Source organism: Globicephala melas, chromosome 11, assembly GCF_963455315.2.
Source record: "Globicephala melas chromosome 11, mGloMel1.2, whole genome shotgun sequence".
In the NCBI taxonomy this organism is placed as follows: domain Eukaryota; kingdom Metazoa; phylum Chordata; class Mammalia; order Artiodactyla; family Delphinidae; genus Globicephala; species Globicephala melas.
Genome location: NC_083324.2, coordinates 35,155,684 through 35,175,475, shown reverse-complemented (window position 1 = coordinate 35,175,475; position 19,792 = coordinate 35,155,684). Strand labels below are relative to the sequence as shown.

Below are 19,792 nucleotides of genomic sequence, written 5' to 3'. Positions count from 1 at the left end.
TCTTTTCTGAAAATCCCTTACCAAGGCAGTTTCCTGTGAGAAGGAACCAAATCCCAGCTGATTGCCCCAGCAGTGGCCAAAGTTTGCTTTATTTACCCTGAAAGCTTTGATGGCTCTGTGTGCGTGTGCGTGTGTGTTTCGGGAATATATAATGAATGTGCATTGGCTACTGTTGTCTGATTTGAAGCTAAGTAAATGTTTAATTAAATGTATAGAATGCTGTCTCTAATGTAACCCTCTCTCCTTATTAGATTCTCTTATTAACCCACTCCTACGAGACCATCTTATTTCTTACAGATGAATGATGCTATGGGATTTGAATTGCCCTGGGTGTATTTTGTCAGTCTCGTCATCTTTGGGTCATTTTTCGTACTAAATCTTGTACTTGGTGTATTGAGCGGGTAAGCTACACCTCTTTCATCTTGAAAGCGGAGTCCCGAGGACAGTTGCCAAGACCACACAGGCTTTGCTAGATGGGGGCCGCCGGGTGGGTGCCAAGCATTTTATGTGTCCTCCAAGATACTTTCTTTTCTGCTGAGGCTTCCCAAATCAAGATGTTTCCTGGAACCTTACCAGCCTTCATGAAAGAAAGCTATAGGATAATTATTGACCAGAAATTAATCAGCGTTGTCACTTGGGATTTAAATTGTTGGCATTGCTTGCCCATTTGTCCTAAAAGAAGATACATCTATAATTGTGTTATTGGCCTGGATCCAGATATAATGCCGATTAATTGGTACAAAACAGTAGCTAAATGATTTTTGGTAGGTCGCGTTTGTAGGCTTCAGCAGCAGAACCTGTCCTTATTGAAAGAACAAAAATGGAAGGCCCATGGCGGCGTCCCCTTCTAGGAGCACCAGTCTTTAATCAAAGCCCTAGCGGTCCAGCAGCTGTTCTTGGGGCTCTGCTCTTTGGCAAATGGATAACTGATAACTAATCTCCTTACATTTTACAGGTAAATGATGCGATAGGATGGGAATGGCCATGGGTGTATTTTGTTAGTCTGATCATCCTTGGCTCATTTTTCGTCCTTAACCTGGTTCTTGGTGTCCTTAGTGGGTAAGCAGTTGGCTCCGTGTTCCACATTCTGCTGCTGCCGTGTGTCAGGCGGCTCTGCGTGTCCCCCAGCTGCTCCCTGCGGCTTTCTCTGCATGCATGTGGACTCTGATGTCCCCTCTGTGTGTTGCTTTTGGACTAAACTGTGATTCTTTCTGCTTGTGTCTGTCTGTGAGATTCTGTGTTTCTGATGCTTGCCAAATACTATTAATTTAATGGAACCATTTCTCCGAAGCCAGTCACGTTAATATGCCAGTGTGTAGAAGTAGATTAAAAGTGAGTAAAAGGATTCCCAGCCTTGGTCTCCCCCCAGGAAAGGGCCTTTATCTTTTGTGGTTTTCTTCCCATTAGTACATAACCTGGCCCTTTTTACCTGCAGTTTATCATGATGATTTCCAGTGGTGTTTCAGATTTCATGGTAAAAGAGAAATAAGCCTAGATTAGCACATAAATACTGAATAGTTTCAAACTCTCACATCCTTCAGATCGGGATCGTTTCTTAGCTTGGTTTTCTGCTGCTGTCACTGTGAGAATGCTCCCTTCAATTCATTTTTAATCTTAACTTGTAGAATCTGTCTTTAATGCAGGGTAATAATCAGCTTTTGCCCCTAAATTGCCTATGGCCTTATCATCGTCCATGTCACTCGGTCACCAGTTTTGAAATTTCATCTTGTTGACCCCCTTGGCTCGGTGGATTGACAGGGGGTTCGCTGGAGACTGGGTCAGGAGGGGGGCTTTGCCCTGCCTGTAGTTGCCATCCCGGAGCCCTTCTGGGCAGCTCTGCGTCCTCCCCATCCCACAGACACCCCAGACAGGGGAGTACCCCAGAGAAGGGAATCAGGGCTCTCCAGACTCTCAGAAGCAGAGCCACTATATAGCCATTGCCGGGGCGGGGTCGGGGCTGGGAGTGCGACCGAGGCCCGGGAGGTGCCCATCTCCCCAGAGGAGCGTCTGTCGCGCCCTGAGCTCAGACATCCTCAGGAGACACTGTTGATAGGCTTCATTCCCAGTGAGTTTATCTACTCCTCACTCACTCTATCTGTGCCTTTCCAAGCTTGTATCTTGGGGGAGGTGATGTCTTCCTGTAATGCTGAGTCACTGGAGAGACCTTTCTCGCATTTTTCTCAACACTGCCTTTTCCAGAGCAGAAAGCAGAGCCAGTGATCCATCTCTGCTTCCTTTCCTCTTCTTCCCTCTAACCCACCCTGCCTGTTTTCAGGGATAACACGTTTAGAATTCTCCTTGACCGAGCGTGGTCACTTTTACACCGTGGATGTACACTGTCCTGTGAAGCCCTGTCTAGAAGTGGCCCTGAAGCCCGTGCCCCACAGTGAGGGGAGTAGGGACTGAGTTGGGGGTGTGACAGCTTACCCCCTGCCCCCCACCTCAACCAAATCTTCCTTCTATAGATAAATGGCTCTTTGAGCCTCATGTTCTTTCACTTAAAACCTTAAAAGTGCCTTCCTCCTAGTGACCCGCCACGGCCTTAGGTTAGTGTCGGGATGGTAAGGGTGGAATGTATCCCTGGAGAAGCAGCATCGTGTTGACCTTACCACAGAAACGGCCCGTACAAGGGTAACAGCAATCCAGTTGTGAATTCCTGGCACCCCGTGCCTCCTAAACCCAACTAAACTGAGGCCGTGGAGGCGATTGATCTTAACAGTGCCAGTGACATGCCTTATCTCTGCGCTCCCAGAGCAGGAACATCACCCCTGCGTGATGAGGCAGCTTAAAAAGGAAAACGGGGAAATGGGAGGGAGGGCCTCCTTGTTAGGTGGTGGGTGTTAAATGTGCACTCCGAGGGGGGTGGTGCCCAAAGCTGGAGGATAAAAACAGGCACACACCGTGGCGGAACAACCAGCGGACTGAAATATATTTTGGGGAAAATAGTAAGTAATTTAAAAACAGTTTTGAATCAGAACAAAACTAGATCCCTTATGAAGGAGAGCGCAAATGACACGTGAATTTTTACAATAAAATCCGAGATTTCGCAGCAGTTTTCAGTCCGTTCCATGATGTGGGGCTGCAACTGACTCTGCACCACCTGTAAGACCACTTGGGTAGGAAATGCTAAGCCGTGCTCTGTGGAAAGGAAGAGCCACGTCTGCAGAGCAGAGTCGGGCATCCGCGTTCGCTAATTCGGTCAGCTTTTCCTGAGTTCCTGTTGAGTGGCCGGCTCTGGGCCAGAAGCCGGGGTGCCAAGATGTCGAAGACACAGATGGGGACCTTGTGCTCAGACAGTCATTGTCTCGGGCGTGGGGAGGAAACTGTTGTTAGGCAGTGCAGGATGGCCAAGCTAGAGTAGAGGTGGAGATGGAGCGGCTGTGAAAGCTGCCTGTCTGTGAGCTGGCTCTTGAAAGATGATAAGGGGTCTCTGGGGGTGGGGGTGGAGAAACCGGAGAAGGGGCTGCTCCTACCTCCCCTAACAATTAGTTACCCAGGCTCCTCTGCCTGGGTTCTCCTCCTTGACTTTCCCCCAAAGCAACACAAAATCCAAATGGGTCATTTGTATTCATTTTCTTGTTGAAGAAATGTAATTTTTTTTTAAATTTTAGTTTTAGTCTTAGGGTTCTTCGCAATTTTTTTTAGGGGACACTGGAGGGAATACAAAAAATGTTTTAAATGTTTTAAATAAATGTTAAAAGGAAGACAACTTATGTCGCATAGCCCCTTAGGGACCATCAGACCAACACAAATGTAATTCCGAAAGGCCCAAATTAAAAAGTTCTCCTGTTTTAGACACTTAAGACCGTGCTGCTGCTTTCTAATGAAGAATCATTATAAGATGCTGTGTGTCTTTAAGTCTGTTAACCATTTGGAAATATTTGTTGCTCCTCCTTTTTTTTGCACACTTGTTTTTGGTGTTGGTACGTTTTTAAAGCATTAAGACTGATGCTTTGGGAAAATCTTTGCTTTTACGCAGACCGTTCTTCTCAAGGTGAGTGCGAGGTTCACGAACTGCACGCCCGGCGTAGCCAAACGTGATCCTGGATGAAGACGTTTTTCTCTGGTGCTCATGCTCTGTGGGAGGAGCCGAGAATATCTGTAACTAGAGTTGTGATTTCACATTAAGTCGTCATTAAGGAGATGGTCCCATTTTGACAAGGCATTGGAAAGACTGTCTCGATTAAGTCTACAATTCAGACTATGTCTGTTCTCATGGTGGCTTTGATGATTTTTCACTTTTAAAATTGTTCACTTAACCCTTGTCCCCGTTGAGGTTTTCGTCCATAGATAGGTAAAATAAGAGAACACAGCGGTGTTTCCGCGCTTTGTTTCTTTAGAATCACTGCCAGATTCCCGGGGGGAAGTGGTGGTCATGGACAGTGGGCTTGTGTCTTCACCTGCAGGACCCACCTGATGCCAGGCACACCTGCGGTAAGGTAGAGGGCCCTCTGAGCCGCTGTGGTGTGGGTCAAACCCCCAAGAAGGGACTGATAGATGAGAAGGGAACTGGAAGACCTTGCTTCTGATCCTGCCAGTGTCACCCGCTAACTCTGGGACTTCACTTAGGAGCCCTGAGCCTCTGTCTCTTGACCCCTCAAATGGGGAAGATGCTCCCGTGCTGCCCCTCCTGCCGTAAGGGTAGGTGGCTTTAGGTCAGCTCATGAATGTAGAAGTGCTTTGAAAAATATGTACTATAAAGAATTTTACTCATTGAATCTATCTTTCTCTTAAATCCACGGACCTCCTCCCAGTCCCCTCCCTGGGTGAGGTGGGAACAGCTGAGGGGCTGTTTGGAAACTATCTGAAGTGTCCCATTTTCTGGATTTCCCAGGAAGTGACCAAGAGAAACGAGCTATGTATGCACAGTAATACTGTACTCGGTGCCCCCCCAAGAGGAGGCCGTGGAGGTTCTTTGTCAGCTATAAAGTATGATGCGGCTGTAAATCATGATTGAGGTTATGTCTGACAGTGATTTCTTGGCACAAATAGAGGGGCATGGCATTTCTGTAACATATGGTGAAACACTGGCTTTAGAGTCGGATAATCAATACTTGACTCTTTGCTCTACTTTTTACCAACTGTGAGATCTGGTGAAATGACCTACCTCTTAGAGCCTCACTTTCCTTGTCTGTGAAATGATGTTAATAATATTCACCGTGTGGAGTTGCGTGAGGATTCAGTGAGCTGAAGAGTGTAGAGAGCTTGGTTATCGTTATGGCGATAGCTTGAATAAGAGTATATAAAACGGGATTTGATGCAAGAAAAATCTAATCAAGTCAGTCCTTTTAAGCTAATTTTTTTCCCCTGTGACCAGGCCTATAGATTGGGTTTAATTTGCATGACTCTTTTACTCGGGAGTTAATAAACGAAGTATTCTCTACTGCTCTTTGCTTTTAGAGGATCTAATGTTCAAAAATGCTATCAGAGGTGCGGGAAGGTACAATGAAGATGAAAATATTTAGAAGCTGGTAAATCATAGGTCCTTGTTGAGGAAGGATTTGATTTGCCTTTGTCTTTGTTTCTGCCAAAGAAAGACTAAGGACCCACGATGCCTAGACAGGTTTTGATGTCTGTTAGATGGATTTCTCCTAAGAAGTTTAGATAATCTCTGATATTTATTATAGTGGCAGTCATATCCCCGGCACTTAGCAATGGCCAGAAAGAGATTAGATAGAAGACCCTTAAGAGATTAGTGTAATATAACCCAGACTTCAATGCATCTGTTCTCTGTCGGCCTTTGAAGTCAGGCCCCACATGCCATTGTTCATAGTAAATCCAAAGGGCAATTTTAGGATCCTATGCTATGAATGTTTTTTCTGTTCAGTTGTTTTTAATACTGTTGTCTTGGTGCCTGGATGTTCCTTGCCAAAAAATGTTTAAAAACTCTATTTTCTTTTATAAATTCAGTATCATACTATGAAGGTTCTTGAATTATTTACCAAACTATGACCAATGTTGAGATGGACCTCTATCCTAATCACTTTTTTAAAGGAAAAAAGTGATTAATTTCATCTCCTAATCCTTAGACTCGATTCACATTTGTCCAGAACATTCCATTTCTCTTCAACCCATTTGGTTTCTCTTTAATCCACAATAATTGGGGGGAAAGGATGCTTGGTGATTGGTTGAAAGTGTTGGGATAAAAAACCTAGACAAAGATTCAGGCATGGCTACTCTACCTACCTGTGTTACTGTTGGTATAAGGAAGTGGAGACGGGTGGTGTTGGGGGGCGGGCACTGTACTGAATAGGTTCAGGTTTGGGAGGGCATCATAATTTACACCCTGGCCCATTAAATTCACACCATTATGAGCCATGGTCAATCGGAGATTGCCTCTAATTTTCCTCCCCTTGAATGTTGGCTCAGCGGGCAAAACGTACCAGGTAGATGGTGGTGTTTGCTTGAGGAGACGTACCTTCTCGGAATAGGCATTCATATAAATTATTCATGACTGGGATTAGAATTAGCTCTCATTAAATATTTGACCAGCATCTGCTGACAAAAAATAAACAACAGAATTTCTTCCTGTACATAAACATATCTACATCTTAGAAGAGTAGTTGAATTGCTTGCAACGTTGAAAGGGGTATAGTTAGGTAATGGGATAACCAGGCTCTCAGCATGGTTGGTTACCACTGTTTTACAGAATAAAATTATATTGAGTTCATGAGTTAATTCCATATCTTGACCAACACACTAAGAAAGCACCCCGAAATCTAGTCCAAAAACAAAGGGACAGTGGAGGGTATTTGTAGATAGTTCTTACAATTAAAAAAAAAAAAAAAAGATTTTCCTGTGCATAATTAGTGATGATCAGGCTACCAGAATTCCAGACACGTTTAGCTGGATTTGTCTTTGGTTTGACTAGACTCATAGGTGAAAGAGTTGTCCATACAGTTGGAGGTCTCTCTTCTTGAACTTGGAAGTAATGTTGGGAGTGGGGTTGAAAGCTGAGGGAGAGATCTGTGGTCCTTTAGTAACTTCACATGCTTTGGTTTTGGTAGAACAAGAAATTAAGCCCCACTTCAGCTTTACGTGGAAGAATGCTAAATTTCCTTTTTCTAATAAAGAACCATGTTAAACATTTATATATACTTTTAAGCACTGAACTTTCCTGTTACAGAGTTAAGATGCTGTCGGGGGTGGCTGACAGGTGGATGCGGGTGCTGTAGGTACGGTGGTACCTGAATGAAGCGCATAGGCTGGTAGCCACACCTGACATTAACAAGTGAGTGGTAACCTCTCCGCCGCTGGCTCGAAGCGACTGTTTCCATAGAAATGGCTGTTGGGATCAGTGGAAATGAGGTAAGTGAAAGTTTTCCCTGATCCTTGTTTCCATCAAGCTGACGCCTGTTCCCCTGGCAACAGCAGTGGACAGCAACCAGGCACTAGCAACAGATTCAGGAGAGCTCTCTCACTTGTCAGCTGTGGCTATCATCTATTCCGAACCGAATCCTTTTTTATAACACTTGGCAAAAACCTCTGAGCACCCGGGAGGCGTCTCTGGCCACGTGTGCCCTCCTGAGCACCCACTTTGCCGATGGAGAGCTCTGTATTGAGCGAATTCATCATAGTGCTCTCATGCAGAGCTCAGCTCTTCATTAAGCCTCTGGTACCTTAATGGTTGAAATTAAAGCCATAATTTTCCTGTGTTCCCTATTCCGCTGGCGGCATTAACAATCACTGTTACTTCTGCAGTGAAGGGTTGTTTATGAATTTAATAATTTGACTTCTGTGATTGCCCTGAGGCGCTACTGTCAACCTTATGCCAGTCTTTTTTTTCCTTCTGTGTAATACCTCTTACAGGCTGGTAAAATTGCTTACAGAAATCAAATATTGGTATAGCAGGACAGCTCAGTATAGCAAGACCTTTATGTCTGGGATATAGGGAGCTCTTCTTTATTAAAGTTCAGCAGTTGTTCCTTTCCTGGAACATTTTAATATTTAAGCAGATTATGCACCCAGGGCGGAAGTATCCTTCTCCCGTATGAGACAGTGTTTGCAGGTCCCACAAAGCAAAGGAGAGCTGTCATTATTGCCCTCGTGTGTAAGGTAAGAGTGTGTGCGGAGAGGCACAGAATGAGGTGTTGGGTGCTGTCTGGTGTTAAACCCTTAAAGATACTATTTTAAAAATATTTTCTCTGAAACAAAATGAAACTCTGAGACTCAGAGCTGTATCTCTGAGAATTGAATGAAAATATGGCTCCACAGCGTTACGAGAATTTAAATTGGCTGTGTAAGAGAGGACTGGATAAATGGTGAATTTCCTGTCTCGGAGGGCTTTCTGAATGACTTTGTTCCCAAGAATCTGGATGAGGGCAACTGTAATAATTGGAGGGCTCTCTGAATGACTTTGTTCCCAAGAATCTGGATGAGGGCAACTATAATAATTGGCTTGGAGGTGATATTTAGGACTAACCCTGTACCACTGGATCGGGTTCAGTGCAACAGACTAATAAACAGAAAATCTTGCTCAATATTTTTCTCTCTCTCTTGGACTTCTTAAGAAAAAAGGACTTATTCATTCAATGAATATTTTTTGTGTGCCTACACAGTGGTTTCAGTGGTGAGACAAAGCAGAGTCTTGTCTTCATGAAGCTTGTATCTCATGAGGGAGACAAAAATTATAAACTTTTATAAGTTCTTTGAAGGAAAGGTGCATGGTGCTGTGAGAGTGTTTAACAGGGAGAACAAATGTCTAGGGGAAGCGTCCTGGAGGAAGAGAAGGACGAACGAATAGCCATCATATCCAGGCAAGATGGGAGAAGACGCTCAGGGAGGGTATTACAGTGAAGGAGAAACCCATGCGAAGGCCCGACAGTGGGAAGGAACAGAGGGCATTGGAGAAACTGAAGAAAGCAGGGTGGCAGGCACTCAGGGGGCTGGGAAAGGAGGGTGAAGAAAAGAAGACAGACTGGTCAGCAGAGCCCAGATCACAAAGGTCCTTCAAGATCACATCACAGATTCTGGTCATTAGCTGAAGGGTAAAGGAACCCACTGATAAATTTCAAGCCCAAAGTGATGTGACTTATATTTGTGTTTTATAAAAATTACTCTGCTTTCTGATGTCTTCAACTTACCTTAAAACACTTCAAAAAATATAAGGTAACTGGATGGATAGAGGGATGGTTAGATAGGAGCTAAAGAAAAGGTAGCAAATGTTAATTATGGGAACTAGGTGGTAGGCATATGACTGTTCACTGTGTAAGTCTTCCTACTTTTATGAACATTTGAACTTTTTTCTTAACGTTGGAAAAATTCAGCATATAAAAATCACTCTGGCTGCAGTAGTATGAATGGATTGGATGGATGCAAACTGGATGTGGGGAGACCAATTTAAGGCTATTGTAATCCTCTTCCAGCCACAATATAGTAACAGTGCCAGAATGGACCTTTTACTATAAACAACTATAAAACTGGCGAAAATATATGAAGCAGTGTTTTTTGTTTTTGTTTTTCAGAAGATGGAAATAGGCAACACAGGACTGGGTTCCTTAGGAGGAGGGAAACACATCCAGTAAGTGCCACAATTGTCCTGGCTGTCTGCCTGGAGGTGCTTTTAGAATTGTGGCACAGGAGGCAGAGCCCAGAGGAGGACAGTGGTCTATTTGCTCGAGAGGCAAAGAGCAGAGTTTGAGAGGCCGAGACAGCTGGGATTTTCAGGGCAGGGTACTGGAGAGAGAGAGGTATGCAGAGAAGGGGCTCCGGAAAGCTGAATAGGGAGTCTCTGAAATCTTTGACTATATACTAAGCTGCTATGTGCCAGTTGAATTTATTGGTAGAGAACAGCTACTACAAAGCTGTGAGCTGCTGGAAATCTCAGTGTTGGGAGACAGAGGGATTCTGACCAGCTGGAATAGATTGACGTTGATGATACATTGGACATTCAAGTGAGACCTCGGAAAGGCCAGGCATTACGGGTAGGGTTACCTTACCCCTGGAGTAAGAGCCACTCTAGACCTATCCCAGTCTAGACCTGCAAATCTTATAAACAAGCTTCAAAAGGATCAGGACAAGTGGCTAACTTAACACCTGCCAAAACAAGTCAACACCCATTAAAGGAAGACACCAAAACCCCAGATGTTCCCCAAATGTTTCCCCACATCATTAAAAGTTACAGGACATGAAAAGAAGCAGGAAAACGTGACCCATAATCAAGATGGAGTGGGGGCGTCAATAGAAACAAATTGAGAGAAGACAGATAAGGCAGGAAAGGAACAAAGAACATATGGGATGAACAAAAAACCAACAGCAGGATGGTGGACATAAACCCAACTGTATCAGTACTTGGATTGAATGAAATGGGCACAGTGTTTTAATGAAAAGACAAATTGTCAGAGTGAATAAAAATGCAAGATACTGTAAAGACACAGATTAAAAATAAAGGGATAAATATATTAATACAAAATATATAAAATAGACTTCTATACAAGGAATATTTGCAGAGAGAGATATTTCAGAGATAGAGACATTTCATATTCCTGGAAGGGTCAATTCATCAAGAGACAATGATTCTACCTGAGTTTGTACCTAATAAACTTTGAAATACATGAAGGGAAAGCTGTCAGAATTAAATGGAGAAATCAATAAATCCACAAACAGATGAAAATTTTATAGTTCTTTCAGTAACTGAAGAGCAAGGGGATGAAGAAAACTAAATATAGATAACATCTGAACACTACCAACCAGAATGTCCTAACTGGTACTTACAGAACACTGTATCCGATAACTGCAGAACACTCATTCTGTTCAGGCGCACCAAGATAGACCACGTGTGGACTGTATTAAAAAAAAAAGTCTCACTAAGTATCAAAAGATTTAAGTCTTGCAGAGTACATTTTTTCTAATAGCAATTGATTTGAAATAGAAACCGGTAACAATACGCTGTCTAGAAAGTCCTTCAGATACTGAAAATTAAATGATACATCTCTAAATAACTTACAATTCAAAAAAACATTACAATAAAAGTGAGAAGTTTTTTAAACAGAAAGATATTAAAAATACATCTCAATTTGCATTATCCATCTAAAGCAGTGCTTAGAAATTTATAGCTTTAAATGCCTATATTAGTAAAGAAGAAAGGTTTACATTCAGTGGTCTGTATTCCCATCTAAGAATCTAGAAAAGCAAAGCAAATTAAATCCAAGGAGAGTAGAAAAAAGAAATAAGAACATAAGTCAGTAGAAGAGAAAATGCAAGAAATAGGTAAAGTTAACAAAGGCAAGAGTGGACTCTTTGAAAAGCTTAATAAAGTTAATAAATCTTTAGCAAGACTAATCAAAAAAGAAAAATCGATCAGTATTAGAAACGATGGAGGGTATGTCAACACAAATATTACAGACATTAAAATGATAACGAGACTAGGGCAATAAATTCAGTGACTTAGGAGAAATGGACAAATGCCTTGAAGAGCACAGCTTATTAGAACTGACTCAGAAAGAAAGAAAAGACTGAAGAGGCCTATATTCGCTTTTCAAATGGAATTCAGAATCATAAACCTTCTCTCGCAGAAAACTGGGGGCCTCGATGTCAAAAGTGAATTCTGTCAAACAATTTAGAAAGAAAGAATATCATTTCTAGAAAAAAATCTCTTTTAGATAATAGAGGAGGAAGGGGACATTCCCTAACATATTTTTATGAGACCAGAATTACCTCAGTACCAAATGCAACAGACAAAAGAACAGTAGTTTTCATTAATCTAGATGTAAAAATTCTCAAATACTAACAAATTAAATCTAGCAATTATTAAAAGAATAATACCTCCTGACCAAGTGGGGTTTATCTAGGAAACACAAGGTTAGTTCACCTTTGGAAAATCAAACAATGTAATTTACCATATTAACAGAAGGAAGGAGAAAAATCATATGATCATCTCAGAAAATGCCACCAACAGTATTCTGTAATATTCATGATAAAAAGCTCTTAGCAAACTAGGAATATGTGGAAACTTCCTCAACCTGAAAAAGGTTATCTACAAAAAAACCACAAAAACTGTAACTGACAACATACTTAATGGTGAAAGCCTGGATGCTTTTTTTTTTTTTTTTCTCTTTGCGTTACGTGGGCCTCTCACTGTTGTGGCCTCTCCCGTTGCAGAGCACAGGCTCCAGACGTGCAGGCTCAGTGGCCATGGCTCACAGGCCCAGCCGCTCCTTGGCATGTGGGATCTTCCCGGACCGGGACACGAACCCGTGTCCCCTACATTAGCAGGCGGACTCTCAACCACTGCGCCACCAGGGAAGCCCACTGGATGCTTTTTTTCCCTGAGATTAAGAACAAAGTAATCATTCCTCTCTCACCCCTTTTGTTCAACATTATACTGGAAGTACTGGCCAGTACATTAAGGCAAGTAAAGCATATAAAAGGCAGAAAGATTAGAAAGAAAGCAAAAGCTATTTCTGTTGACAGAAAACATGATTGTCTACTTAGAAGGTCCTAACAAATTGCCGGAAAACCTACTAGAATTAATAAGTGAATATAGCAAGGTCTCAGGATACAAAAATCAATTTTATTCCTATACACAAGCTGCAAGCATGTGGAAAATGAAATTTGAGAAAATATGATTTACAATAGCATTAACAAGTTAAAACCCTTAGGAATAAAGATAAGAAAAGATACGGAAGACCTCTGCACTGAAAACTACTGGTTAGTAAAATTAAAGACGATCTAGGTAAGTGATGATGGCCCATGATCATTTGGTCTGGACTGGAAGATTCAGTCTTTTTAAGATGTTGAATTTATCTGCATTCCTCAAATTTATCTATTAAGTGCTGTCCCATTCATAAATGCTAATGGCTTTTTTAAAAACAACTGACAAGATGATTTCAATATTTATATAAATTGCAAAGGACCTATAATAACGAAAACAATCTTGACAGAGAACAAAGTTGGACGACTTACACTACCTGATTTCAAGACTTCCATAAGGCTACAATAAATACAGTGTCATTTTGTCATAAAGATAGATACACAGAACAATTGAATGGAATAGAAAATCCAGAAATATGTGTATATGGTCAATTGCTTTTTGACAAAGCTGCTAAATAATTCAATGGAGAAAGGATAATTTTTTTTCAGTGAAATACTGGAAAAACTAGATATGTCTTTAAAAAAGAATAAAAATGAACCCTGACCATTAGGTCACACTAGACACAAACTAACTTGAAATGGATCCTAGATCTAAGTAAAAAGCTAAAATATAAATGTTTTCTAAAAACACTTCTGCCCTTCATAAATAAGAAGTTGAAATGGGAGAAAATATTCACAATACGTGTATCTGACAAAGGGTTTGTATGGAGGATATACAAGAACTCTTAAATAATAAGATAAACAGTAAACAATACAATAAACAAAAAATAATTAAAATTGGCAAAAGCCTTGAGCAGATACTTTGCAAAAGAATATATACAAATAGCCAATGTGCATGTAAAGATGTTTAATATTATTAATCATCTGGGACATGCAAGCTAAAATTGCGGTGAAATTCTACTACATGTGTAGAATAGTAGAATAGCTAAAATCAAAACGACAGTATCAAGTGTTGCCAAGAGTATAGAGCAACTGATAATGCTCACATGTTGCTCATAGAAACATAAAATGGTATAACCACTTTGGAAAAGCTTGTCAAGTTCTCATAAATGACTTGTATGTCGGCATTCATAGAGCATTGTTCATAGTAGCTTCAAATTGGAAAAACCCAAAGGTCTATCAGCAGGTAAAATAGATAATCAAATTGTGGTATCCAAGTCAAACTTTGGAATACCATTCAGCAGGAAAAACAGAATGAAGTACTAGTGCATTATCAATGATGCTGAGGGAAAGAAGCCAGGTACAAAACAGAACGTATGGTGAAGTTCTGGAAGAGGCAAAATTAGTCTATAACGTAGAAATCAGGTCATTGATTTTCTGGGGTGGGAAGAGGAAGAGTTTACTGGGAAAGGCAATGAGAGACCTTTCTGGGAGGTGTTATAAATGTTCTTTATCTTGATTGGGGTGTTTTTTACATGGTGTCAACCTTAGCCAAACCATCAACTTAAATCGTGTGCATTTTATTGTTCGTGACTTGTGTCATGATAAAGTTGATTTTAAAATACCATTAAAATAGATTTAAGGGGCTTCCCTGGTGGCGCAGTGGTTGAGAGTCTGCTTGCCGATGCAGGGGACACGGGTTCGTGCCCCGGTCCGGGAGGATCCCACATGCCGCGGAGCGGCTAGGCTCGTGAGCCGTGGCCGCTGAGACTGCGCGTCCAGAGCCTGCACTCTGCAACGGGAGAGGCCACAACAGTGAGAGGCCTGCGTACCGCAAAAAAAAAAAAAAAAAAAAAAGATTTAAAAGAGTTTTCTGCTTCTGGTTGAGATGGAGTAACAAATACCAGATTTACCCTACCCTCCCACCTGAAACAACAACAAAACCCAAAACAGACAATATATGTAAAACAACGGTTTTCAAGACACTGGACGTCAGGCAGTAAAGGACAGTGATCCCTGAGAACCAGGAAATAAACTAAATAAGCTCCATAATTGTTCCAGTTTACTGGCTTAAGAGAATTCCTGGGCCACGGCACAAGGAGGGGAAACGCAGGCAGAGCCCTGTGATCCCCCTGGGTTTAGAAGATGAAGCTAAGAGTCTGCAAAAACTAAGGTGGCTAAAGTATGCAGGACAGAGTACTGGAGAGGAGAGAATTTCATAGAAAGAGAAGACCTCAAAAAATGGAAGGATTGGAACACTCAATTTATTAGGATGTCAGAAGACAGGTAGTATTAAGAAAAGGAGGTTGTCATGAGAAGAAAGGAAGAGAATATGGGGCAGGTACGAGTTTGGTTTGATCGTAGGAAGCTGGGAGTGTTCCTGCCTGATTCCTAGCTTCTCTGAGGCAGGGGGCAGGATTAACTGCTGGCGGCCAGGGGGTAGGTGGCAGAGTCCTGTCTGGAGAGTCAGGGAGGTTCAAGATGATGGTTGCAGGGAATTGGGGAGTGAGTGGACCAGAGAACTGACGTAGATGATAGGTAGCATGGAGGTCCTTTTTGAAGCTGGCGATGACGAATCCATATTGATGTCAGTCTATCGCATCGTATGACTTTTCTGTAGCCATGTTTGACTGCTCTTACCCAGGTGTGGAGAAAGGGAGTATCTGAGGTCATCTGGGCTGAGGGGTTTGCTCTCTGTATAGTAAAAGGATGCAAGAGAGTTTAGGGTAGCAGCAAGAACATCACTAAATGGTTTACTGATGGATCATGAAATCTAAGGTAGGTTAGGAGGGAAGGGGAAGCCTAACAGACTGAGAGAAAATGGGGGCGGCCAGTGGACTGGATGTTCCGAAGAGGTTAGTATTGTTTATAGTGGGAGGAGTGAGACAAGTCAACTGATCTGAGAGGAGGTTGTGGTCAGAGAGTAGAAAGCTTGAATTCATGATTAGGGGTGGTAGAATTTGGGGATCAATAGTCGTGGAGATTAATATGTCAAGGGATTGAAAAGCCAGGTGTTGGCAGGGTCAACCAAGGGCTACTGGAGTCCCCCAGGAAGATGGTAGGACTTGGGGTGAGGAGGAAGGCTGGGAGCTGGGAACCTAAGACTTCAGTCTAGGGGGCAAGTAGGAGACAACAGGGAGGAAGGGGAGAAGGTCACATAGCCTACCGGCACTGTCCTGAAAGGAGTAGGGTTTTTTGTTTATTTGATTTTTACAGCAGGATGAGGGAGTGTTGGTCTAGATGTGAAGAGGAACAGAAAAGCAAGGAGGCTGTCAACGCCACCTTGAGACCCCGAGGTAGGTGGGGTCTGGAAGGGCTACAAGGGAAGCAAAGCAGTAAGCTTGAGGATGACCCAGGTTTCCATCAAAGCAAGGAGAAGGGCGGGGGGGGGGTCCCTTTGAAAAGGTTGAGGATACAGGAGAATGTACCCTCTGGAGCAGCAGTTCCAGAGTGAAGAGTGAGAGGGGGCTGAGTCAGTGATGGGGAAGTTCAGAGGACCTCAGGATGACGACGCACTGGGCAATGGGGACTGGGCCTTGGACATGTGCCTTGCGCTTTGCTTGGTGACTGCCGGCATCAGTGGAGAGAGCCGAGGCTTAGTGGTGGTGAGGTCTAACGATGGGGCAGGGTCCTCAGCTAACGGAGACCCTGGCTCACTTGGTCTGGGGCGATGTTGTCCAGCCCCTGTGGTCTGGGCTCACCTGGCCTGAGATGTGTGCCAGAAGCTTCAGTCTCTGCAGAGACAGCCTGGGGCTGCTGGTAACTCCAGCAGGTGTATCCACAGGGTTGTGGCAGTGCTGTGGCTGGGATCCCTGAGTGCTGCCCCGCCTGCGGTGGCTCCTTTGGCCCAGGGGATTCCTAGTTGCTGTGGTTATTGGTCTCCACATGTCGTAGTGGGAAGAGCTCAAGTTCAGAGGTCAGAGTCTTCCTGGCGACCTGACTTTCATCAGTATACTTCAGTTCTCCAAGTCAGGGTCTTCTCGCCGCTAAAGTTGATGGCCCCATTGCCATGTAGTTTTTCTTTTCTTTTTTTTAAAAATAAGTTTATTTATTTATTTATTTTTGGCTGTGCTGGGTCTGTGGGCTCTAGAGCGCAGGCTCAGTAGCTGTGGTGCACGGGCTTAGTTGCTCTGAGGCATGTTGGATCTTCCTGGACCAGGGCTCGAACCCGTGTCCCCTGCATTGGCAGGCAGATTCTTAACCACTGAGCCACCAGGGAAGTCCCCATGTGGTTTCTCTTACAATGCTGTCCTGAGAACCAAGGAGAGAAATGGATGGGAAGGGACCTTGTAGACTGTGAAGACCTTTGCAAATGTGAGGTGTGGTCAGCATTGGCTGTTCCTGTGAACAAGGAATAAGGTTGTTCCTGTGAATTTGAAAAGCCTTCTTGTTTGCAGTCTGAATATTCACGTGCCAGCTGTTGTCTCCAGGGCCCCGCCCTGGAGGACCTGGAGTGACACTTGACGACCTAACCTAATTTCTCTAAGTCTGATTGTCATAAGAGTTTGTTTTGGATTCAGGGAGAAAATATTAATCCACTCAGAACTAGATCATTCCCTTGAAATTCTGCTTAAAATAAATCTTGGTTTAAGTTTTCTGCCAGCACCTTCAGAGCCTCCAAGCGTTTGGGGCTTTTCGGCTCCTGAGTCTGGGAGACTTTCACTGAATCTGAAGGATTCTAATCCAGTGGGTGATGACACACCGCCTGCCCAGAGGTGTGCTGTTCCCAGAGGCCTACCTGTCCTTGAATCATATGCCGGTACTTACAGATAGGCTTACGGAGACATACGGAGGAACTCCAGGGCACTCCCTGTGTGCACGCCAGCACCTGCACCCTCTCCCCTCCGGCTCTCAGTCAAGTGTACTTGAGCATAATCTGTACCGAGCCGTGTGCCCTGGGAGAGCAGCGGAGGGCTGGCAGGTCAGAGAGGGCTCTCCCGAGGAAGCCGGACTCGGGTGGGGCGTTGAAGGAAGGGCGTTTGTAAGGATGTCAAGAAAGGAGGATGCATCCCAGACCCCAGAAGCGGCGAGGGGAGCAGGGCCTGGTGTGGCACGCACGTCAGGAGCCAGTGCGTTGGCCGGTGGGGCCGTCGTGGTGCTGTGTGCTGTCTGGGGGTCGTGAGGCAGAAGGAAGTGCCTGGTGACGGAGGCGGGGTTTTGTCTTTAGTTCCTGGGAGCTGTGGAGGCATTTGAGCGACAGGGTGATGGAGGCGGGCCGGGCCTGGAAGGTAAAGCTGTGCCTCTCTGGGCCGAGCAGAGTGAGGAGAGCTCTGGGGCTGGGGCTGGGGCAGAGGGAGCGGGGTGTGAGGGGGTGGGACTTCCGGCTGGGGTGGGAATGAAGGAGACCTCGTGGAAGATGGTCGAGGGTCAGCGTCTCTCAGATGAGGAGAGAGCTGCGGATTTGTCAGCTCTGGGGTATGGGTCACGTGAGGGAATTTTTCTTTATTACTTGTTGTTGTTAATGTGTCAGTTATATATAGATCTACGCCCGGCGCTGAGCTAGGTGCCTGTATAAAGTTTATTTCATTCAATCTTCTCAGCGACTTTAGTTGCTGTGTCTTTCGCCTCCGTTTTACAGATGAGGGAAGCAATGTTCAGAGAGGGTTTGTTTTTCTCAAAGTCACACAGCTAGTAAGGAAGGAATTCCGGGTAAGCGAGGGATGAAATCTGGATCTGCTCGACTCCAGAGCCCAGGCTGCTTTCTCATCAGTTGGAAGCTCTTTCTGTGTGTGATGAGGGGGTGCCCCTGGGGGATCCCATCTATCCGACTGGCTCTGTGCTGATACATCCTGAGCTGTCCCATTTTCATGCTCTGCCAGTTTCTTTCTCTTCCCCCAAATTAATTACTCAAAGTAAAGGGGAATCGTGGAATATGGAGACTTCAGAGAAATTGGGGTTTTTTACCTCTTAAAACTCCTGTGAACAAGTCCCCGTCTATCTCCAGAGGTCCTCTGGGATTCTGTTACTGGGGGGGGATCTCTCTAAGTCCCTGAGTCTCCCCTATAATAGGATGCTCTTCCCTTGTTCTCAAGTAAGTCTGATGGTTCAGAAAGGGCACTTCACCCATCCTGTCCTTCAAGGAGAAGCTCCTCAGAGGGAGGACCCCATCTCCCTTAGTGCCTCTCTCCAGGTGGTCTGCCTTTGACGTGACCATTGAGAGGGATTTGGGCTGGAATTCCTACAGGGATTGCTTTGAGGACTTCCCAGCTGGTGGGCTCTGTTGCAGCTTTTTCCATGGGCCAGTGTGGCTCATCTGTGGTCAGATCCCCCAGCTGCGCTTTGAATAGGTGGTGCAGCCCTTTGTCCATCTCAGGCTCTTTAACCAGGCCCTTAGCGGCGAACTGTTTTGGTGCAGAAGCAGGACAGGACCTGGGCTCGCTGGTCTCTTCCCACATGTTAACTTTGAATGGTTCTGCCACCCTCCCAAGTCAGACTTCAGATACACATTTTTCTCATTTTTCTTTAAAAACCAGAATCTGACAAGTCAGATGACTTCTTAAGGAGCAGTATTTGAAGCTGTCACGAGAAGATGTGATAGAGTTGTCAGGCCTCACTTGATTGATACATTTCACTTGGAGAAAGTGATATCAGGCAAGAGGCCCATGTTTTTGAAGAACACCTCTTAAAACATGTTTTTTAGAAAACAGATTGAAACAAGAAGTCTGTAACTTTTAGCATACAACCGGATTCTTATCATTTGGGGAAATGCCTTTGGTAGCCATGGAAACTAACTCTTCAAAGAAAGAACAGCTCTTCTGTCCTCAGACAAGGGGATGTGGTGAAAGGAAAGTGTATTTCATTCTAAGAGGCTTTTTCTCCATGGATGACTTCTTAGACTTGTCCAGGACTCTGACTGGCTTAGTTTTTGTTTTTTGCTTGTGACAACGATGGGTGCGGTTTTAGGTGATAGGAAGTTACAGGTACGTCCCATGCAGAGCCCACAATCATGTCTTTGACATGATCATCATTAACGTAAGGCCTGAGCCTATGAAACTATGTATTTAATTCAGCCTAATCTTATCGAGCAAATACTAATGACCAGGATTTGTGATAAGGAACCAACATACAAAGATAAGACAGACACAACCCCTCTGTCACAGAGCTTACAGTCTGGCGTGTAAGAGGGAATATTAAATAACAAATTGCATGGCAAACTGGAGAACTGTCTTTGTAGGCTGACCCAGCTGAGTGGGGTGGTATTTGGAAGAGTAGTGAGTTGAGCCTCACTTCGGGAACAGCCTGGAGCTGAAAGAGTTCTCCGTGCCTTGGAGAAAATGAGGGAACTTTAGGATGGCCGGAGCACAGGGTTCAAGCCAGGGGA

General features: G+C 44.0%; 1 protein-coding gene across 18 annotated transcripts in view; it reads left to right on the top strand.

The window, feature by feature from the left end:
- CACNA1D (calcium voltage-gated channel subunit alpha1 D) overlaps positions 1–19,792 on the top strand; it is a 317,823-nt gene that overhangs the window by 183,213 nt on the left and 114,818 nt on the right. For 16 of the 18 annotated variants that reach the window (XM_060308364.1, XM_060308363.1, XM_060308362.1 and 13 more), the window contains exon 8: positions 956–1,059. In XM_060308364.1, the coding sequence (XP_060164347.1) occupies positions 956–1,059 (104 nt within the window). Of the gene's footprint in view, positions 1–297; positions 402–955; positions 1,060–19,792 lie in introns of all 18 variants that reach the window. The other 2 variants (XM_030867437.2, XM_060308368.1) reach the window with 1 other exon arrangement.